At 37.1% G+C, this 24,293-nt stretch overlaps 1 protein-coding gene across 8 annotated transcripts in view; it reads left to right on the top strand.

The window, feature by feature from the left end:
• Positions 1-24,293, top strand: part of AK8 (adenylate kinase 8) — a 151,768-nt gene that overhangs the window by 75,696 nt on the left and 51,779 nt on the right. For all 8 annotated transcript variants that reach the window (XM_074293984.1, XM_074293980.1, XM_074293979.1 and 5 more), the window contains one exon: positions 23,278-23,419. In XM_074293984.1, the coding sequence (XP_074150085.1) occupies positions 23,278-23,419 (142 nt within the window). The remainder of the gene's footprint in view (positions 1-23,277; positions 23,420-24,293) is intronic.

Below are 24,293 nucleotides of genomic sequence, written 5' to 3'. Positions count from 1 at the left end.
GGTCAGACTGAAAATTGCTGACCTATTTAACCAATGACAACATCACTAATGTAGAATACTTGCTATAGGCAAGCTGATTTGCTACTCAAGTTGATTCATTCATTATTCGATAATGTTTAATGTATATTTATTAAATATCCACTGTACATAGAGTACTATGGTATGGAAAAAATGGACAAATTAAATTATTCTCATGGATCATGCTACATAACTATTTCAAGTTTCCTCCATATTTTGTGGATCCTCACATCAGAATGTTAGAACTGGAAGCGATGTTAAAATATGGTCTTAGAAGGGATCTCAGACACCCTCTGGTTCAATTCTCTCATTGTGAAGAGGAGGACATTGAAACCTAAGTGGAGTGACTTGCCTGAGAGTAGATTTCTCTCTCCCCTGGATTCTTACATGACAGCCCTAAGGGTCGTCTCACATTAGGTGATAAGAAGTTACTCAAGTCTTCAATCCTAAAATCACAGCCATGTGGCCCATATGAATTTTCTTTAACTGCCCCTGTGGGATTCTGGGGCTCGGGGACAGGCATCAAGGCAATGGATTTTTACACTCTAGGATCCTTCCTGATCCTGCCCATGTTAAGAGATTGCTCAGCCTCTGTTTTAAATTGCCAGTGTGCTCTCAAATTAAGAACTGACAATAGGTATGAAGACTGAGAGAGGTAATTCAGAAGTCTCATCTTCAAGAATCCATGCAGGGGCACTGTGAAGCCCCCCCCCCCCCCCGATCATCTCCCCCGTTGGTGGTTCTTCTTTTCCCTCATTTCTCTTGTGCCATACTTACCTGTGTCCAAGTTGTAACTGCTAGAGAACAAGGTCTGTTTGTATTTTGTCTTTGTTTCCTTAGTATTTAACACAGTGCCTTGCTCAATGGATACCTGACTTCTGTAACCTTGCACAAGCCTCTTAACCTAGCTGGGTTTGAGTTCTCTCACACATAAAGGGGGGGAGTGATAGTAGATTGCTAAGGGTTCTTCCAACTTTTAACATTGTGTGTTCTAGTTTCCAACATTTTATGGTCTTAACATTGTTTAAATTTTCTAGCTCTCTGACTTGATAACTTGATCTTCTTCTGACTTCACAATTTTTCCCTACAACAGCAATGTTCACCTACAAACAATCAAAAAATTTTTGATTTGTTCTTTACTTTCTTACATAATTCATTACACAGTGTTATAAACAGAAATATTAAAAAAAAAAAAAAAGTGGCCCAAGGGCTGCATGCATCCCATAACACTACCAAAAACTTCCTGAAACGGATTAAAATGTAATTGGAAAACATTTAATAAAATAAAATTACACTAAAACATAGATAAAATCACATTTTAAAAGCAAAGTAAATATGAAGCCTGCAACGCCTAACATAAGATGTAGTGGGCCTCATTTCTATTTTTGTTTGATATCACTAGTGCACATCACATCTCTGTGAAATATCTAGCATGCAATCCTTCCTTTCTATTTCCACTGCCTCCATCCAGACCCTCATTAACATTCATCAGGACCATTGTAGGGGCCTTACAGGTCTTTCCCTTCCTTGTTAAAATAATCTCCTTACTTAAAGATCTTTCTATTCTCTGCTCAAAAATCTGTAATAGCTCCTTGCTGCGTACTGAGGAAAGTACAAAGGCATTTAAGGTCAAGGGTCTCTCCTATGTATTACTTTTCCAATCTTATCTCAAAGTGTGACCTCCCAAGAACTCTGACCTAATCCTGTATTGGATTATTTTCTGTCCCTAAACATTTTGCTCACAGTGTTCCCAGGCCTAAAATATTTCCATGGTCTTCAACTGTTGAGTTCCCCATTCTTTAAAGCCCAAGTGCTACTTTTCTCCATGAAGTCTTCTCTGATTATTCCTATTGGTAACAGCCTTCCTGCTCAGGCTTTGTTTTTTATTCTTGAATGCAAAAATGATTATATATTACAGTTATTTGGGAACCATGTCTTATCTCTCTTTTAGACTGCAAGCATAAAAAATAGTACATTATCTAAACTTTTATAACAGCTGTCACAGTGCTATGAACAAGATACAATATTTAATGTTTGCTGAATGAATGAATGAATGAATGATACTGTTAGATTCTGTATTCTAATAATTCTGTTTTCTAAGGTCTCATCAAATTCTGGCCTCATAGGAATATATGATTTAAGTGATAAACTCTTGGGAGCTTATCTTTGATGATAAATTCTTGATTTTGGTATTTATGTAAATATACATCCATGAATATTTGTGTATAGATAGATAGACAGACAGACAGACAGATAGATAGATAGACAGATAGACAGATAGATAGTGATAGCTACAAAATAATCACCACCACCACCACCATATCATTAACTTTGCCTCTACTGAATAGGACTAGTTGTCACATTCTCCTCTTCAAAAGGATTTGCTACTCCCCCATCCCCACCCCAGTTTTGGTTTCATGATCCTATAAACCCTTTCTGGCTTCTCTAGTCTTGCTTACACTTTTTTGGGGGGGTCTTCACTGCCAACATCTGCCAAATTCAGTATCAACTACAATATTAATGATTTTACCACTTACCTATGTCTTCACATTTATTTAGCAAGAGAATCCTAAGGTCCTACCTTAACTTTGTCTTAAATCTTCTGTTATAGAACCTTGAATATAGCAACACGGATGAAGTGTTTGAAGGATAATTGATCTTTTAAAAATTTTGTTGAATGTATGTGTCCTAGGCTTTGAAAATATATAGGTCTGACCTCCTAAACTTATTCTGACTATAGCTGCAGATTGAATAGCAAATTTATTCCCCAAGGGTTTAAGCACATGCTCTTTATGCAGACAATCCCCATTAAAGTCAATAGGTGTTTGGTCTGCATATGAAGAATGGTATTAAGTTTTAAAACATTCAATTTTCAGAGCTGTATATCTCTGTCACTTTTACAGTGGTAGAGTGCAGAGTTAATACCAACTCCAGGTGTTGGGTAGAATTAAGTACTCAGTTGTTTATATGTCACTTAAGATTAGGCTCCTGGCATTGAAAGGTTTCCAGCATGTCTGGACTATTGACATCATAAATTGGTATTGGAAGTGGAGATGATGTCCTAGTTATTGAGTCCTAGTCATCTTCTCATCTCAAACATTTGCTCTGGCTGCCATCTCTTTAGCTACGCTTTAGCTGGTTTTAGGGTGCTTTGTTCCTAACTCTGATTTTTCCTAGAGAAGAGTGAGGGTTCTTGAATCAGAAAATTCTTTTTCTGTATTTATACTGAGGATAAAAGCCAATACAGTCCACCAAATAACACCACACCTAAAGAAAGCGGCTACCCCTTAGAAAGTTTCACCCATAAACTGCGGTCCAGACACTGGCAGGAGGTAGGAGCCCCACCTTCAGATTCGTGAGTCCAATTAGTTGCACCTCATCTTCTCTTTAGTTCAGAAAGGTTGCCTTCCATTGAGACTGTGGTAATTGTTTTCTCTTCCTCACTTTGCTTGGCCATCTCTGGAGAATGGCTGCTCAGGGAAGATATTAAAAACAGCCAAAGGCATATCTTGTCCTTGTTGGTTGAAGTCTTTGCTCTGAGTGTGTGAGATGTTTGTCTTTATTAATGAGAGGCATACTCTCAAGCTTGTTGGAATAGTAAGGTCAGGAGAATGCCCCAATGATTATTCATCCAGCCAGGAATTTTTGAGGTAAGCTATGGTTTTTCACAGACTTATCTATTTCTCAATATGTTCATACCTTTGCAAAATGGGTTTGTTGGGTTTTGTCTGTTTTTGGTTTTTTTGTTTTGTTTTGTTTTTTTTGGCTAGGCTGCAACAAGTCTTTACACCAAACCTCCTCACATCCCCTATATTTCCGACTCACCCCTTACTCTCATCCAAAGCAGGGCAATCACAAAAATCTCTGAATTCCTCAGAGCATATTGTAGAGACACACTTATTTTTGGTTGGGAAAACAGCTATTTAGTTGTTATAATGGCTTTTCTCATTAGAATGCAGATCCTGGTGCACATAGAGAGCAGATCACGCTATGTCTGTGTTTGAAATCCCTCGGAGGGGAACCAGAATAGATATCTTCTCCCCCCCAATATTTATTAGATATTTCCATCTAGAGAGGTCCTTAATGAATGTGGTACCACTATGAAAGAGCCAATGGAGTAGAGGAGTAGAAGGGAAATGGGTTTCCCAATTTCCACCAGTGCTAGGAACCGGCTATTGTGCTGCAAGTACAGCAATCCAAAAAACCAAACATTTTAACTTGGAACGATTATGAAGGTTTCCAAATTGGACTTTCCCAAAGATGGGCTCCCCAGGATGATAATGATCCCGGCTTTGCCAAAGCCTTCATTTCTGACGGTGAATTAATATTCTCATCACTAAATGCGCACTAAAGATTCGACAATAGGCCAGCTTTTCTCTTTTGTTAAAAACTTGCAAAGAGTTGCTGAGTTGAAAGGCAAAGTAAATCTTTCTATCTGAGGAGGTAAAGCTGAATGTTATTCCTTGTTTTTTAACGGCGCTGTATTGGCGAGCTGCAAGCTGTCTTAACACGGGAGAGAGACCCATAGGGACCTCTATGCGTTTTCAGCAAGTCTTTGCATGCAGTGTGTTTGTACTAGCTGAAGATAGCGCATGACTCTCTAAATAATTTACAAGTTGATTAATAGACTCACATGGGTATAATTAGAAGAGGGAGAGACAGTGGATACAGTAACCGGTACAGTGCTTGGGGGAACAGGAGACTTTATTTTTTTTAAAGAAACTTTCTAGGGTGCTGGGCGTTTGAAGATAAGTTGGGAAGAGCTCAGTGCCTCTTCTCTTTTGAAGTGGAAATAGGACAGTTTGAATCCGTCGAGTTTAATTTTTCACAAGCTTTAGGGGCCCCGCAGTGCAACTCCCTTTTTATTATTGAGAAAATTCTACATTTTTCTTTCATTTTTCTACACACACACACACACACACACACACACACTTGCACACACAGAGGCAGTCCAAACAGTAAGTAATAAACAGATTAATTTGCTCTTTTATTAAATGTATATTTTATTCACCTCCCCAACACATGCAGATACACATCCTCTTGCCCGCCTCTGGATATAGCCCCCATGTAAAGTTTCCTATAGGTGTATTAACATACACCCCTTTAATTTATGCATTTTAAAGCAACCCTCACCTCTGTTTGACAATGCTTTTGAAGTAGCTTCTTTTTTCAAGTCAAACTTTTGACTTTTCCACTGGGATTGCTACAAAGATTTCTTTATGGAAAATAGGTAGGAATCTTTTTTTTTTTTTTTTTTTTCAGTTGAAGAAAATCTGTGGCCAGAGTAGTCAAAAGTAGCAGTATGTTTTAAATGATAAAATTTCTATTAATGAACTGAGAGTTAAAGTCCTTGTTTCATCAATAGGTTTATTTGGCATGATGAGTCCTTCCATATTCTTTTAACTGGATTGTTTCTATTTTTGCTTTACATCTTCATATCATGATTTATGAGGTATAGTCATGAAAAGATCAGAGTTGGCTGAGGGAAACTGAGGCAGTGATTGGCAGTGTCTGGTTCATGAAACAGTCAGTCACACTTTTAGTCCTGTGAAGTGGATAATCCATGAGTATGTGGTTTTCTCCTTGTTTTAATTGGAGATGCCCTGGAAATTCTTCTTCTTTTTCTATGGCCACAATGGCTACAGAGAAAGAATAACATTCCAATCTATTCAGCTATGAAATTGGTCTTGACAGGCACTAACCTACAGAGGACTAAACACTATCTTCTCCAGTCTGGAAGTCCCATGGCAGAGCACAGAGATATGACACCAGGCCCTTCCTCGAGATGCCCTCCAGATCTCTTTTCAGAATTCTAATTCCTGGTTTGTTTAAAACTCCCCCAGCTTCTGACAACATAGACAGGTGAAACTCAAATGGGCTTCTCTTCTGAAAATGGATTTACATCTATGGAACCACTCAAGAATATAAAAGTGATAGTAAGAGCTTGTTGAATGGAAAATGACACTGAAGGTTTTGTGTAGAAAACCCAATGCAAACACATAGACATGTAAATATACATGTACTATGACAGCACAAACTTATGGGTGGGCATATTAGAATGTAGAGGACAATATTGGGTAACTACTTCCAAAAGCTTTTATCCAGCATTAAAGCTGCAAAAGAAAGAGAAGAGAAAATTGGGCAATTATCAATGTTTCTTTTAAACATTCAGTATTAGTGCTTGTGACCAAAGTATCCAATAATATCCCCCAAATTTGAGTTGGAATTGTCTAGGCTGGATAATTATGTAGCCTAAGTTCACTATTAGCTATATCAGCATATAATAAATGAGTTAGGGGCAACAAGTTGGCGCAGTGGATAGAGCATCAGCCCTGAAGTCAGGAGGACCTGAGTTCAAATGTGGCCTCAGATATTTAACATTGTATGACCCTGAGCAAGTCACTTAATCCCAATTGCCTCAGCAAAATAAACAAGAGTTAGGGACAGCTAGTTGGTGCAGTGAGTAGAGCATGAGGCTTGGGATCAGGAAAACTCATCTTCATGACTTCAAAACCAGTTTCAGACACTTAGTAGCTGTATCACCCTGGACAAGTCACTTAATCCTGATTGCCTCAGTTTCCTCATCTGTAAAATGAGCTGGAAAAGAAAATGGCAAACCACTCCAGTATCTCTGCCAAGAAAACCAGAAATAGGGTCATGAAGACTCAGACATACTGAAATGCCCCCACATTAAAAGTGAAAAGAATATACCATTTATTATCTGACCTGACATCTCCAGGATCTGGGAAACAACCAGAGGAAACCATTATGGTTCAGGGTTATGTAGATGGGGATTAAAAAAAGAGAGAGAGAGAGTTATAAGGAATAGGGACTGGACCTTTAAAGAACTCCTACATGAGCAAACTTCGTCTATCTACAAAGATACCGTCTTTGCATCCTGGTCTTTGCACAGAGTCACACAGCTAGAGTTCCAGAAAAAGAACTTGAACCCAGATCTTTTGGCTTTGGGGACCACTTTCTATCCACTAATTCAATTCCTTCGCCCATGTCCACTCCCCATCTCAAGCTTTGGCTTTATGCAGTATCTTATTCCATCCACAAAAACTAGTTCATAGGCATTCAGGAGAACCAACCTTTCCTCTAGGCCAGGCTTATCAGCTTCCTTCCGTATGTTTTAGCATACTCCTTTAAGGTCTAAAACTACAAGCCCATGATCTTCGTGGTCCCAGGCTAACAAAAAAGCCGCTTGCAGCTAGAAGAATGAATGTCTGGAGGGTGGGAAGGAGATAAAAAGCTAGGTAATTGGCCTCAGCATTTCCTTGAAAGAATATATGGATTTCTCCATAAATGTATATGAACTTGAGGCCTTTTTATTTGTTAATATTAATGTCACTAATTCTAGGTGTGATCTCTTTGCTCTGATTTTAGGGGCTTAGTTTCTACAGCTCCCTCCCTCATTCTCCCCCAAATCTAAAGAAAGCATGTTTGCATGCTTTAAAATTTTTTTAGGATCTATTTACAAGCTGCCCATTCACACCCACATGAATTTGTTAGCCTAAAATAGCTACTTTAAAATGGCAACTAGAATGAAACCCAAGGCTGGAGTCCTTAATTTAGGGTGCTGTCCTGGTTAGTAGAGCTTGAGGTTTTTCTCCTCCTTAGTCTATTTGGGTAGTTCCTTGAAGTAGCCCCTTTTCACCCACTACAATGAGAAATTTTTGAAGTTGTACCTCTGGAGAGATTCAAGCCAATTTTTTTTTTTTGGCACTGTACCTTTCCAGTAGGCATGAAATTTATACAGTTATAATACCCTTTTATTTTTTTAGAATTTTACATTTTGGACTGCATCAAAATCTAAAAATAAAAATTAAGTTCATCTTGCTTACGTCTGACCTATGTTCCTCCTAAGTTACTCTGTGTACTAGAGATTAAATCAGGCTTCATTTAATTATGTTAAAATGGGATGAAAAGATCCAAACTTCCATTTTGCAAAGGGTCTAGTAGTTCAGTCATTTCAATGACAGTATCATCTCATCCCACACCATTTTTAGGATAATGTTTCTAAATAAGAATGAGCTTCATTTTATGTTGACAAATGCAAAACAGAAAAACAGAAACCAAAAAGATATCAATTATTTAGTCCAAATGGAAAAAAAATTAAGTCCTTGGCAGAGATCCTAGGAATATTATCTACTATGTTAGGAAGGATTCCACAAGGTCTGAGGGTCTTGACTCTAGGACTATATTTCTTTGGCTTTTTCTAAGCCTTTTTCCTTGGCAGAATTATCAGAGGAGAAGCATGAGGTCTTGCTAAGTTTGGGGGTTTGGAAAAATCTGCTCCTATTTATTTAAAAAAACAGGTTTGGGGAGTCATTAAATGTGTTCATAATTGGTTCCAGGACAATATATGTCTGTAAAGGGAAAAATAAACATGTAATGTATATATAAATAGATTAAATATAAAAACATGTATAAGAAATTCTCATCTTGATTGTATTTTCTGTAGAGGATTTTTGGAATTATTTGATTTTTGTTAAAAACAGTTTGCATTGTGATACCTGTGACCCGAGTTTATCAGAAAGGTCTATAAAGTCTGATGAGTTTCTTTGGGGAATTTCAAGGTGTGACCAAGAGGCAGATGTGGAGAATAAAAATCACTTTCCTTTATTTTCTGGCCTTCCTGGATTCTATGAGAATCCATTCTCTGTATTTCCGAGCCGACTACTGGGGACATGCAGGATATACCTTTGGCCAGCAGGTGGCAATAAATAATAAACAAACAGTGGAAAGACCAGGCATTGGCAGTATAGCTGAGCCCCTAAGCTATCTCTCGGAACCATAGGGGCTAGGAAAGACACTCATGATTTCCAATTCCAACCGGGAGGAAAGCAGGCAGGCACTGGCAACTGCCAAAACCCATGCCATGCGGGGTGCACTCATAGTCTTTAGGGAAGGAGGAATCCTTGAATTTCTTGGATGGTAATAGCAGAAACTACCTCAAACGGACCAACGTTCTGGCTCCAAGCGAAGGCGGGGGGGGCCTTCTAGAGTCCCCTTTTATTACTTTTAAAGCCACACTTGACCCTAGCACCCCCATCTTTGACCTCCTCCCATCCCATACTCTCCCAAAATTCTTCCCAAGAATGGTCTCCTGCCCACCAGCTGTCTGAAAAGAACAGTATCCCTCCTATCAATGTTCCCCAGTTCAAGTTATCCCTGGGGGATTGAGGAGTACTCAGGACATATCCATCTTTTAGGAGAAATATTTTGTTTTTTAATACTACGATCACCTCCTAAAGATTCTGCTCCCCTGTCCCCAGCCATAATAAGGTAACCCTCCTTTTACAAAACTGAGCACAATGAAACAAAGAGGAATAAACCCAATCACGCCGTCTGCAAATTTATTCCCTGATTCTGCCCCTAAAATCCAGCACCACTTCTCCATACCATCAGTCCTCCAAGTCACACTGGGTGACCGCACTGATCATGGGGTTTTCCTTGACATTATTATGCTCCTTGTAGAAATTGTTCTCTTGGTTTTGCTTGCCTCACACCTGCTAAGTGTTTCTGAATCCTTCCTGTTTATCATTTCTTACAGCAAGACAATATACCATGTACAAGTTTGTTCCTCCATTCCCCGATCGATAAACACCTGCATTTCTTCTAGTTCATTGCTCCTACAAAAAAGTGCTGCGTAAATATTTTTGTACATAGGACTCTCCACTTTGTATTTAGCCTCTGTTGTAAATGACTAGCAGTGGCACATTGATTGTTTCTTCTTCTTGTCACTGGCTGTGGTGATGGGGAGAGGAACATGTTTAAATATTTGAGGGGCTGTCACCTGGAGGAAGGATCAGATTTGTTCTGTTTGGACCGAGAGGGAAGAAGCAAGAGCAATAGATGGACGTTGCCAAGAGGGCAGTTTAAGAGAATGGTGGAGCCTGGGAAGTGATGGATTTCTCTTCTTTGGAGATCCTCCAGCAGGAGTTGGTTGACCCCTCGTTGTCTATGTTACAGCTGGACTAGGTGAATCCCTGAGGTCTTTTCCAACTTTCAAATTCTGTGATTTCTTCCTAACACCTATATCTTTACTTTTATAAAAACAAAACTGAGGCAGTCTTTAAGGGAAAAAGAAATCTCAAAATATAACTTGAAAAAAGGAGATATAGTTTTAACAGAATTGTTGGAGGGGAGCACCCAGGAGGGTTATGGGATAATTGTTGAATTTAATTCATCTAAATTCATTTAGGGTTCAGGTTTGTTATAAAACCTCACTGCCCAGTCAGAAGAAAAGGGTGTGTGTGTGTGTGTGTGTGTGTGTGTGTGTGTGTGTGTGTGTGTGTATTGGGAGGGGGGGTGTTAGAAGGGAGAGGAAAAGGTAATATTCAGGAAGGTTATTTTATTCAGATTCCTTTATCCTGGGATGTTACTTATCCCTTTCTGTAACATTTCTTCAGGACTCAGATTCCTTCCAGCTCTAATGTTTAATTATTCTGCATCTAGAAAACACTTACTTGAAAGTAGGGGGTCAAGGAAAGGAGGAGAGGGTGTTGGTTACTACAACAGATGGCAGCGTGGTGAAATGTTAAGGCACAGACTGTGGAGACCTGTGTCACTTTTGGAAGATAACACTCCCTCTCTGTGCATCAGGATCTTTATATGTAAAACCGGAAGATCAGATGAGATAGTTTTAAAGATGATTCTATCCTTACACTCTGTGATTTGGCATAGAATAAAATGGCAGAGCCTTTTCACAACCCATCCCTTGTGGCATTGGGTGGGGCATCCTTTTTTCTCATTAGAATTCCAGCTTGATTGAGGAACTCATTCTTTAGGGTATAGACCCATTCTATGATGGGGGATCGCATTCTCTAGTTAGCCTCTGTGATGATAAACTGCATTAAACCATTATTTAAATCAGTAACCCAACTCTAATTGGAAACAAGTGATTTGAAGTTTTAACAACTCTGAGGTCTTTGTGAGGATTCACGTCTTTCATGGAAGATCTTGAGCAAGCAAGTGAAGTTATCCAGTGTGGCCTCCTAAAATAATAGGACACTCACATCTTGCACTTTGCTAAATTTAGGGTTGACAGGACATTCCAGGGAGGTAGCCCTTAGCAGCAGCTTGTACTCAGGGTAAGATGTTAACTGTCAAGCACTGAAATCAAGCCTTAGGCATCTGAATTAATGGTGAAAGACTTTAGACCCAAGCTGAAAAATCTCTATCTGAGAAGAGGATAAAGGCTAAATGGGCAGTATTATCAAGGGTACTTTAAACTTTTGGCAGAACACAACAGCAAAGATCCTTTCCGAAAAGTGCATTTGTGCTGAACTGGCCAGCCAGCCAGGGCAAGGTGGAAGAAATGAGTCGATAGCCTTCACAGGGAAAAAACAGAGTTGATAAAAAAAGAAAAAAGACAGTGAAAGAGAAAAAAAGGCACACTAACTGGAGATAGGAGAGGAGATAGATTTTTGGTCAGTTTAGCTAAATGCGTGGTCTTCTCCAGGGTTGTATCCTGGGACTTTACATGTTTCAGGGAATCTTTCTAGAATATGAGAAGAAAAGCTCATTTGGCAAGAGTTTTTCTTGCCTCAGATGAAGCAGTTCGAGTCAGTGCACCCAGAGTCATTTATAATTTGCTTTAGCCTCTAGCAATATCTCCCACCCCTTTTCACCTCAACTCAGATAAATGCCACAGAACTGCTCTATGGGGGAGCTCCCTAATGTTGTGTGAGAAAAATGTTAAACAGACATCACTTTAACTTTGCTTTTGTAATTCACCTGGCTCATTAATTCATGCCACAATCTTTGGAGATCTTTAAAAATCAGGTAACGATCCACCTGTCTAATGCTGTTTAGTGATGCACAGGGTTGGAAGATCTCTGCCCAAGAGCCTTAGCAAATACTCAGGGGTAGGACTTGTAGGGTTTGCTCCAGTAGCAAACACATTATATAGTTCAGCCTGTAACTGAACAATGAATAAACACAGAGAAGGGAAGTATATGTGTTGAGGGATGAGGTTAAGAAGAACAGAACCATTTCTGCTAGGTAAACTAGCACTCTTCTTCTAACCAGATTTGCCAACAAATGCATATGATTTTGACATTTTATTCATGTCGATCACTATAACCTACATTTTCATAGTGGTTTCAGATTTACAAAGTATTTTCATCACAACAAACCTGTGAGATATACTGGAAAGTACAAGCTGATGGATAGAAATTGATATATATTTGAACAGATCTGTGATCTCGTCAATGTGGTCACTCCCTCTGATGGTATAGGGCACAGCCCATACACATGGGTTTAGCCAGTGGAGTTCTTATTTCTGTGACTTTCTAAATCCTATGACTTCTTTAATATCCGGGGACTTTTTGCAAGGTTTTTTTACACGACAGTCTGTATTCTTGTTCTGTCCACCACCATCAACTTAGCTTGCCTTCTTTTTTAACCATCTTAGTGATAAATTCTTTTACACCAGTCCTTGAATGCCATTATTAATATGTTGCAACCTGTTTACTTTCATAATGTTTCTGGCCAAAAGGGCAGCCTTCAAGTGACCTGCATTTTTAATTGATCATAGATTGTGCGATAAATGGGCATTCCATTACCATATTTATTTGAGATTTGAAGCACAATATGATAGTACACAAACACAGTGATGGCCCATTAGTGTCAATTTCTTTCATTCCATAGGAAATGAAGATTAAGGAGATTAGGAAAGGTATGTTAATACCCCTTTTTCCACTTAGACAATACATATTTGCTATGTTAACACCCATTAACCATGATGTCACACATTAGAATCTTGCCTTAATTGATTGAATTTCTTTTTCTTTTTAATAATAGCTTTTAAAATTCATGGAAAGACAATTTTCAACATTCACCCTTGCAAAACCCCGTGTTCTGAGTTTTTTTCCCTCTCTTCCCCCACTCCCTCCCCTAGACAGCAAGCAATCCAACAGATGTCAAACATGTGCACTTCTTCTATATATATTGCCACATTTATCATGCTGCACAAGAAAAATCAGGTCAAAAAGGAAAAAAATAAGAGAAAAAAAGCAAGCAAACAAGAATAAAAAAGGTACAAATACTATATTGTGAACCACATTCAGTCCCCACAGTCCTCTCTCTGGATGGAGATGGTTCTCTCTATCACAAGTCTATTAGAATTGACCTGAATCAATGTGACATTAGGTGAATTTCTAGCCATCAGTTCACATGCTACCCCTTTCATCAGGTTGTCCCTGACAATCCTGGTTGATGACAATTTTCCCCCTCAGATGTCACATAGTGTTTGGTTTTATACCACAGTGAGGTGTTTCTCAAGTATCATTGCATGAGATACTAAATGTATAAGGAAGGGAAAGGAAAAGAAATTTAGTTTCTATGATATGCCATCTATTATGTTAAGTACTTTACAAATTTGATTGTATTTAGTAATAATAGCTAACATTTATATAGTATTTACAATGTGCCAGACACTGCACTAAGTGCTTAACGATTATTATCTCATTTGATCTTCATAACAACCTTGGGAGGTAGGGGTAATCATTTCCATTTTACAGATGTAGAAACTAAGGCAGACAGAGGTAAAATGACTTGCCTAGAGTCACACAGCTAGTAAGTGTCTGAGGGCAGGTTTGAATTCAGATCTTCTTGACTCCAGCATTCTTTATCTACTATGCCACTAAGTATCCCTAACACTAAGTGACTTATCCCTTTACTAGACTGTGAACTCCATGAGCTCAAAAACAGTATTTTACCCAAACCTGGTATACTCCCCCTGTGCCTAGTGCAGGAGGTACTTAAAATGATTTTTGATTGATGGATGGAATAAATGAGTCCAGAAAATTGTCATAATCTAGGATATTTATGTGAAAGGACACATAAGGACACGAATTGTCCAGGACAATTTCATATGGGGGGAAAAATGTGACTAAGAAACAGATGTGGGTTCTAGTATCAATTCTGCTACCACTAGCTATGCATTTCTAGGAAAATCCATTCTTTTGTTTCCCTATTCTCATCTATGTAAAATGAGGGGTTTGAACCTTGTGGTCTCTTAAGGATTCTAATGTCCTAATATAACTTTTGTCATTATTTTCTCGTTATTTTATTCTCACAAGATTTTATTGTGTTTTTGCCTGAAGGGTACTTCTTAGTGATAATATGGACCACAAATACATACAGACCTGAAAAGTATTTTCATTTTCATTCATAGTTTTCAAACAATTGACCCAAATGGATGTTGCATTGTCCCAACTCCCAGGAGACTTTGATTTGGGTCTTTTGCCTGGCCAGTCATTGGCAGAGTGAACTTGGATAAGTCCCAGTTTCCTCATTTATAAGATGAAAGGATAGAAATAGATGATCTCTAAAATTTTTTCTGGTTCTACCATCTTGTCATTTTAAACTCTTGAATGTTAACAGAACAATACAGAACATTTTTATGTGCAAAGAAAGCCAGAAAAAAAGAGGGTTATATTTGAAATCATGAATTTGTGACATGTCAACCTGTCTTTTAAAATCATTGCCTGGCTTGTCTATACTCTCTTCTTCCTTCTATTCTTTGTATTTTTAGACGTTTTATTTATGATGTTCTTTTTTTTCGTGGGGAGAGGTAACTTTCCCCTCATCTCAAATAAAAAGCCTCCTTTGTGACAAATAAGTGTAAATTTGTGTTGTACTATTCATGGGCAAAATGTATGTCTTATTCTATATTGTTAATTGAATGATCAGAGTTTGATTTCCTTTTAAAAAATTCAATTGTCTTTTTTAAAACAAGCATTTTCTATGTCTTTCCCAACCCCCTCCCATGTACTATTGAACAATTTTTAAAAATGAAAAATGAGATCCCTCATTTTGAATATGTATACTATACCAGAACAAATCCCATATCGGTCATGTCCAAGATGTATGTCTTATTCCACACTTTTAAGTTCATCACTTTTCTGACAGGAGGTGGATGACTTATTTCATCTTTAATCTTTTGAATTTGCAATGGTTTAGTTTTGCCTTGATTAGAGTTTCCAAAGTTGTTTTCCTCTGTGTGGTTTTCCTTATGAAATTTTTTCTCCTGATTTTGCTCTTTCATTTTGCATCAGTTCATAGACATCTTCTTAGTTTCCTCTGAAACTGCCTAGTTAGTTGTTTTTCATAGCACATTATTATTGTATTATATTCATATGTCATAATTTGTGTTGTGATTTCCCAATACATGGGTGCTTTGTTAGGTTTCCAGCTTTTGACTTATGAAAAGAAGTGTCTCATATATATATATATTCATATATATATATATATATATATATATATATATATATATATATATATATATATGTATGTATGTATATATATATATACATATATATATATACACATACATAAGTATATGTATGTATATATATATATATATATATATATGTATTTGTATGTATAGGTCCTTTTCCTCTTTGATTTCTAGAATACAGGGCTAGGAATTGTATAGTTGGGTCAAAAGATAAGTACATTTTGGTAATTTTTGAAAGTTTAGCTCCAAATTGTTTTCCAGAATTGCTTGACTAATTCACAACTCCACCCATAACACATAAATGTGCCTGTTTTCCTGTAGTCCTTCCCACTTCAGTCATTTTCCTTTTATATCATCCATACTTATCTCATGGATATGAGATGGAAGGTTTGAGCTTTAAACAGAAAATTGTAGCTCTAAATGGACTTGAACCTGATAATTTATCAGATCTTCCTGCCAGTTAATATGTATAGTATCTAGAATTTTGTGGTTTTATGATTCCATTTTAAGGCAACAGATGAAGAGAGGTTTTGTTTGGTTTTTTGGTTTTTTTTTTTATTATTTTTAATTTTAATTTAAAAAAATTTTTTTTAATTGTCTTAGGAAAGACAATTGTCATCATTGTATTTGGAAGAGCATTTTCACATATAGTTGAGTTCATCTTTAAAGTCCATTCTTACCTGTTTCTTTATAAAAAATCATAAAATAACAGAGCTAGGACTTTAGAGACTTGAATTCAATGCCTCATTTTAAGTATGAGGAAGGAAACAAAGACCAAGACTGGTCTAAGATTCATCTGTTTAGTTACTTGCAGAGCTGGTGTTAAAACTAAATTCAGTTTTCAATAAGCATTTGGTAAGTGCCAAATGTGTACTGAACATGGTGGGTTCTAAGTTTTTTAAGTGAATGAAAGGTGATGTCAAATCCTAAAAAAATGTAAGTGATCACAATTCAATATTTGTGGATTGGCACTAGGTTTAGATCCTTTCCAGAATTTATATGTAAACTCTTTCCTAGATGGCTGGGACTTTGATTTTCTCTTTGTATCCAAAGCACCTAGTACATTTGATGAAGTGCCAGGTGTTATAATCACAAGGGCCCTTTATTGTTAAGAAAAGGCTCCCAGTCTAATCAAAATGATAAAACAGAGGGCTGTGAGTGAAGGGGGCTATTTAAAGTCAAAGAGAAGATGATGAGGGGAAATAAGGGTGGGGTCTAGAGAGTTAGGGAGGAATGAGGGAGGTCCTAGTTGAGAGTAAACTCACATTTTTTTTTTTTAATTCATTTTTCCAAATTATCCCCTCCCTCCCTCCACTCCCTCCCCCCGATGGCAGGTAATCCCATACATTTTACATGTGTTACAATATATGTGTGTAAATACCTTTTTCTTGTTGCACATTAATTATTAGCTTCCGAAGGTATAAGTAACCTGGGTAGATAGACAGTAGTGCTAACAATTTACATTCACTTCCCAGTGTTCCTTCTCTGGGTGTAGTTATTTCTGTCCATCATTGATCAGCTGGAAGTGAGTTGGATCTTCTTTATGTTGAAGATTTCCACTTCCATCAGAATATATTTTCATACAGCATTGAAGTATACAGAGATCTTCTGGTTCTAATCATTTCACTCACCATCAGTTGATTTAAGTCTCTCCAGGCCTCTCTGTATTCTTCCTGCTGGTCATTTCTTACAGAGCAATAATATTCCATAACCTTCATATACCATAATTTACCCAACCATTCTCCAATTGATGGACATCCATTCATCTTCCAGTTTCTAGCTACAACAAAAAGGGCTGCCACAAACATTTTGGCACATACAGGTCCCTTTCCCTTCTTTAGTATTTCCTTGGGATATAAGCCCAGTAGTAGTATGGCTGGGTCAAAGGGTATACACAGTTTGACAACTTTTTGGGCATAGTTCCAAATTGCTCTCCAGAAAGGCCGGATTCTTTCACAACTCCACCAACAATGCATCAGTGTCCCAGTTTTCCCCCATCCCCTCCAACATTCATCATTATTTGTTCCTGTCATCTTAGCCAATCTGACAGGTGTGTAGTGGTATCTCAGAGTGGTCTTAATTTGCATTTCTCTGATCAGTAGTGATTTGGAACACTCTTTCATATGAGTGGAAATAGTTTCAATTTCATCATCTGAGAAATGTCTGTTCATATCCCTTGACCATTTATCAATTGGAGAATGGTTTGGTAAACTCACATTTTCATTATTTCTACTTCAGCAACTGGGACTGGAGGAAATAGGGTATGCTAATACAGGATATTTGTAAGGCAAGAATGTGTCTAGTGCACCTGTTCAAGCAAGAGGGGTCCCTTATCTGATTTGGTTAATTGAGTGCCTTAGTCAGGCTGACAATTTGTCCTCCCTTTGTGCGTGACAGGGTTGACAGTGGGAACAGGGTAGACTTGGTTAGGGTTCACATCAGTCTTGACAATGGCTGTACCACATCACATTGATTGGTACAGAGAACTTAATTGAATTTAGTGTGACCCAGTTCTTTCTAGAGTTTAAAGAACCTTCATTATGAAGATGGCCATATTTAATCAGGCAGATAGTGACTCAGTGGATAAACGCTGGGCTTGGAATCAGGAAGATTCATCCTTTTGAGTTCAAATCCAGCCTCAGACATTTCCTAGCTGTGTGGTAAGTAAGTCACTTCCCCCTGCTACCTCATTTTCTTCATCTGTAAAACAAGCCAGGGAAGAAAATGGCAAACTACTCCAGCATCTTTGCCAAGAAAATGCTAAATGGGTTGCAAAGAGGCAGATAGGACTGAAAAATCACTCAACAATAACATATTTAAATCAATACTTTGGATGAAGAATATTATTTCCTTTTTTTATTTAATAGTTTTTATTTACCAGATATATGCATGGGTAATTTTACAACATTGACAATTGCCAAACCTTTTGTTCCAATTTTTCCCCTCCTTCCCCCCTCCCAGATGGCAGGTTGTACATGTACAATATGTTAAAGTATAAAATAAATACAATATATACATACATGTCCAAACAGTTATTTTGCTGTACAAAAAGAATCGGACTTTGAAATAGTATACAATTACCTTGTGAAGGAAATAAAAAAATGCAGGCAGACAAAACTAGGGGTATTGGGAATTCTATTAGTGGTTCATAGTCATCTCCCAGAGTTCTTTTGCTGGGTGTAGCTGGTTCAGTTCATTACTGGCTCAATTGGAACTGATTTAGCTCATCTCATTGTTGAAATGGCCACATCCATCAGAATTGATTATCATGTAGTATTGTTGTTGAAGTATATAATGATCTCCTGGTCCTGCTTATTTCACTCAGTATCAGTTCATGTAAGTCTCTCCAGGCCTTTCTGAAATCATCCTGCTGGTCATTTCTTACAGAACAATAATAAGGAATATTGTTTCTAAAAGAAACCTCTTAATACAATCAATGAAGGTCATGTCAAATTTTCTGTCTCAATATTTCTTATACATCATCTTTTTTTTTCCTATTCCTATTATCACCTTTTTTCTCCCCACCTGAGGCAGTTGGGGTTAAGTGACTTTCTCAGAGCCACACAGCTGGAAAGTGTTAAGTATCTGAGGCCAGATATGAACTCAGGTCCTCCTGACTTTAGGGCTGGTGCTCTATCTACTGCACCATCTAGCTGCCCTTCTACTGTCACTTTTATAGTTTGGTCTCCTAACAGGCCTCCTGCCTCCAATTTAGCTTTTTCTCAGAATCATTTTACATATAGTAGACAGCTTAATCTTTTTAGTGCCTATCTCTAATCTGTTACTTCTAGATTTATGAACCTTTGATGGCTTCCTATTGATTATTGGCTTAAAGCTGAACACAGTCATTTTACAGTGAAGAAAATATGATCTAATAAGGGGTAGGAATCATTGTAGTACACAGAAGATATGGAACTTAAATCCAGGTCATCTATTCAAATGCACGGCTCTTTCTGATTCTTCTGTCCTGAAAAAAAGTATACACTCCTTAGGCTGACATTCAAGGACCTCTATAACTTGGCTCCAACCAACCTTTCTACCTTTATCTCAGGCTAATTGTGTTTCTGGCAAATAAATTATTTACTATTCCTATAAATATTTCCCAAACCTTCCCCTTTCTGTGCCTTTCTTTAGTGTTCCCAATGTGTGTAATGTCCCCCCCAGCTCTACCTATTGAAATAATAGTATATATTATAGTATATAGTATATAATAGTATAATTATTATTTTTGCCAATGCCTTTTGTTTTGATATCACATGCATTTCCAAATATATCCTTCCTTTTTCTCCTTTATCCATCAAACCTTCCTTAATAACAGAAATTTATAAGAAACCACAATTCAATGAACATCAACCATATCTGAAAATACAAGCAATATTCTACATCCATCTTTCTCCAGTCTCCAAGAATGGGAGGGAGGTACCTTTTCCTAGTCCTTCCCTGGTCAAAGTCTGGTCATGATAATTACAAAACATTCAGTTTTGGTTTTATTGTTCTTTCTGTTTACATTGTTGTAAATCCTTGATAAGCACTTACTTTTGAGTCTCTTTTATCTGTAGGATTGCATTAGGGAAGCTATGCATCTCTAAAGAAGGTGAGAAGCAGTCAGTTATAATAACTTTTTGGAACCTATCTTCTCTTGAGAACTAATTTCACAGCAAACAATGGTAATATTTACCAATCATCTCTGAAAAATGAGTGCAAATTGCAGGGAATGCAGTGCAAATTGCTGGAACTCAGAACATCACCACATAGGATATTTAATGAGACTGGGGGAGAAGGTATAAATTTCAGGAAAATGTCAGTTGTGTCAATGTAAATAAGAGGTTTCAGTGTAATATTTCATTTTCTATATACGTTTCCTGTAGTCTTCAGTTATCCTTGAACATTGAATCTTGAGAAATAGTTGATTCTAAGTATGAATCAGAAAAGAACGTGAGGTGAAGACTGGAAGAAAAGCAAGTAATAGGAGATCATAGATTGGCAAATAACATTTAAGACACTATTGGAAACTAAGGTTGGTCATCTTGTGTGATGTGTCTCTTTAGAGAAAAACTACAGGGGCGAGCCAGTGCAACCCGACGCCCGAAACTGGAGCCAACTTGTTGTTAAATAATATTATGCCAGTGCAGGGGATCCTTCTCCCCTGTCCCCCAGCTGGAAAAAAACAAACAGAAAGCTTATGGACACGATCTCATTCGTGGGCTTGCTGGAGACCTCCTTTGTGCTTCTCTGAACACCATTGAATGGGTCAGGAGGACTTTCATAGTCTGACTTCACAGAGCTCCAATGGGTGGATGAATAAAGCTCAGACTCAATGTTTCTAGTGTTCTGTGATTCCTTTTCCCAACCCACCCTCACCCTTCTTGCTTCTCATAGTCCCACGCGGGTACATCTGGCTATTGGTATGTATCAGTATGCAGAGATTCTGATTTTAGGCATATGGTATGTTTCTGAATTGAATGCTTGCATTTCCGATTATGAAAACAATTGCCTTCTCTAAAATGCCTTCCATAAATGCTTAGAATTTTTAGAAACATTTTAGTAGTGGAAAATATAGTGTGTGGAGAGAAAAAAAAGCTAAAAAAAATGCTGAGAGAGGATTTGACTTCCCATACCATCTCTTCTATTTATTAACTGTATGACCCCTGGCAAATCAGTTTCCTAATCAGTAAAATGGAGAGAGTAATAACATCAACTCCATAGGGTTGTTCTGAGCATCAAATGACATATGTAAAATGCTTTACAAACTTGTAAGAATTATATAAATCTTAACTATCATTATTGTTGCTATTGCTGTTACTTAAACCCTCAGATTAAGTTTCTTCATCTGTAATTTGAGAGACAGTATTGATAAGCTCCTGGGTAACTAGGTGGGGTTGGCAGAGAAAGCCTGAAGTACTGCTAAAATTACTCCTTGAGTCAAGCAGGGAAGGGCACTAATGGGGATCAGCTTAACCCTAGAGTCCCACCCTCTGTGAAGATCGTGGATAGCCTCCTCTTGCTGTGTCCGGTCAGAAATCCAAGTTATGTAATTTCCCCCATAAATCTGTCCATGGCCCACGCCATCTTTGGTGAACCCTTTTGGGCTAGCTCACTATGTCATTCTGCCTCCTTTCTCCTTACCCCTCCCCTAGGTTTTATAGTGTCTATATGTGGAAAATTATAATCTTGTCTCTCAATTAGGGAGCAAGCGATTATAATTTTCCTTATTTGTCTGTAATTAAAAGTATGATAAACATTTACATGATTACACACTATGCATCATGGTGCTGATGTGGACTTTGAGCTAATTGTTCTCCCTTGTCGGGAAGAAGCCCATCTGGCTGTTATAAGACATAACCAAGCCCCAGACTATCCTATTTGTATAGAGTGATTTTAAGACTGGAAATCTATCAGCCTCCATTGTCTATTCCTCCAACCTCAGAGCATCTTTAGACAATCTTTGAAGTATTGATTAGCATATCTTTAGACTGGTCTGGGACCTGGTCTGCCAAGTGCATTCCATCTGGCTCTTCCTTGATCTCTCCCTTTGAGCTACCATATTCTTCCCAGGTACTTCCCCTCTTCCCTTGAAATTATATTTCCCTTAAAAATCTGCTCATGGTCATATGTTCCTTTAATGGATTCTTCTAAACTCCTTTTCTTGGTAACCCTATTTGCTCTCCCAAATCTAGCTCATGTTTACCACTCCTGATGCCTATTACGTCTTCATTTTATCTAGATACTCTTCTAAATAAATGTCACTTTTGACAAAAAGACTGGCCATTGTGAATTTGTTCCTTGTTTATTTCGAACTAGGAATTGCTACCCTGACCACATAAATGCCATACTGGCAATTATTATTTTTATTTTTTATTTTCAGTTGCAATTGTTCTTCCCCTTTCCACTCCCCTTCTACTCTCTAAGAAGACAAGAAATAAGATACCCATTATACACATGAAGTTATATAAAACATTTCCATATTATGCTTGTGCCTCCCCACCAAAGCAAGAAAAATAAAGGGGGAAAATATGGTTCAGTTTTTATCAGTTCTCTATCTGGAAATGAATAGCATTTTTACTTTATGAGTCCTTTGGGTAGATCATTGTATCTATCAAATATTGCACAGTTGATTATCTTTTCACTATTGCTGTTCCTGTGTAGATTTTTCTCCTGATTTTGCTCATTTCACTTTCCATCAGTTCATATTAATCTTCCAAGGTCTTTCTGAAACCATTTCCTTCATCATTTCTGACAATACAATAGTTAAGTATTTGGTAGACAAGGTGTATTCATATAAAATCCAACTACCATTTCATGGGAGACTACTATACAGAAACCTGTGCTATTCACTTTGGAGGATATAAAGCTCATTAGACATAGTCATTATAATTTCATAGCATTTAATTTTGATTGTTTTGTTGTGGTTGTTTTTTTTTCCATTTAAATTGTTGTAATCACTGTATATAGTATATTCTGTTTACGTCACTTTGCGACAGTTCATATAAATCTTGCTTTCTACCGAGATACTTTATGAAGTCTATTTTTATGTTAAAATATGTTAAATACAATATCTGTATACGTATTCATACAGTTATCTTGCTGCACAAGAAAAATCTGATCAAAAAAACTGGGAAAGAACAAAATGCAAGCAACAACAACAAAAAGAATGAGAATACCATGTTGTGGTCCACACTCAGCTCCCAAGGTTCTCTCTTTGGGTATAGATGGTTCTCATCATCACTGAACAGTTGGAATTGGTTTGAATCATCACATTGTTGAAGGGAGTCATGTCCATCAGAATTAATCATTGTATAGTCTAATTGTTGCCATGTATAATGATCTCCTGATTCTGCTCATTTCACTTAGCATCAGTTCATGTAAGTCTCTACAGGCTTCTGTAATCATCCTGTTGGATATTTCTTACAAAACAATAATATTCCATAGCATTCATATACCATAAATAAATTCTATTTTTTTGCTTTTGTCCAAAACAAAGGTTTCATTTTTTTTCTCCCTTCTAGTTCCTGATCAAATCATCATAAAAGTTCTGTCAAGCCGTCTGAAAAAACAGGATTGTATTTGCTATGGATGGGTGCTTCATGGTTTCCCTCAAGACTTAGACCAAGCAAATCTCCTGAATAGTTCAGGATTCATGCCCAACAGGTATTTTATTAGTCTTAACAAGATTTTTTTTTGTAAAATTTTATTTTAAACTTAAATGCAAAATGAGAAAAAAAAAACTATGTACACTGCAGATCATAAGCAAGGATTTAATAGAAAACAAAAAATTTCCATTTCAGGAAAACCTACATAATAAATACTAAATATTGCTTTCAGAACTTCCCAACTTTGCCTCCTTTTTGGTTTTTGTTCTCTGCCTTACATTTTTTACTTTATTTTTTCTCTTCCCTCCCCCATTACAGAAGGCTATAATTAAGCATGAATATATGTGTATATACACACACATATAGATACATAAATATAGCTACAAATGTACACATATACATAACATCATACTATGCTTATTCCCACCTTTATTTGTTCTTCTGAAGGTGGATAGCATCTTCCTTCATAGTCCAAGTTTCTCCATTTTTAAAAAAAATCACAGGTTATCATTTCCTATACCACAGCAATATTCCAATCCAATCCCATACTATCTGAGAGATTGTCTATGAAAATTTTTCCCTAATTTTTTGCATTCCTTCTATTCCTTTCTGTTATAGGTTTTATTTATATAAAGACAATTTTAATTTAAAATAATCAGAATTATGGTCCAACAATTTTCTCCATCAAATATAGTTTAAGGTCTAATACTGCTGAATTTGCTTTCTTTACATCTTTTTTTCCTGGTTTCTTTGAAGTTCCTGACATTTTTGCTCTTTCAAATGAACTTTGTTATTTTTTATCTAACTCAGCAAAACAAATTTGTTAGTAATTTAATTGGGATGACACTGAATAAATAGATTAGTTAGGCAAAATTGTCATTTTAAATAAATTATATTTGCTTTTCCCACCCATGAACAATAAATATTACTTC

The sequence above is a fragment of the Sminthopsis crassicaudata genome, chromosome 2, assembly GCF_048593235.1.
Source record: "Sminthopsis crassicaudata isolate SCR6 chromosome 2, ASM4859323v1, whole genome shotgun sequence".
NCBI lineage: Eukaryota > Metazoa > Chordata > Mammalia > Dasyuromorphia > Dasyuridae > Sminthopsis > Sminthopsis crassicaudata.
Note: the sequence above shows the minus strand (reverse complement) of the source record. Positions and strands in the feature narration are given on the sequence as shown.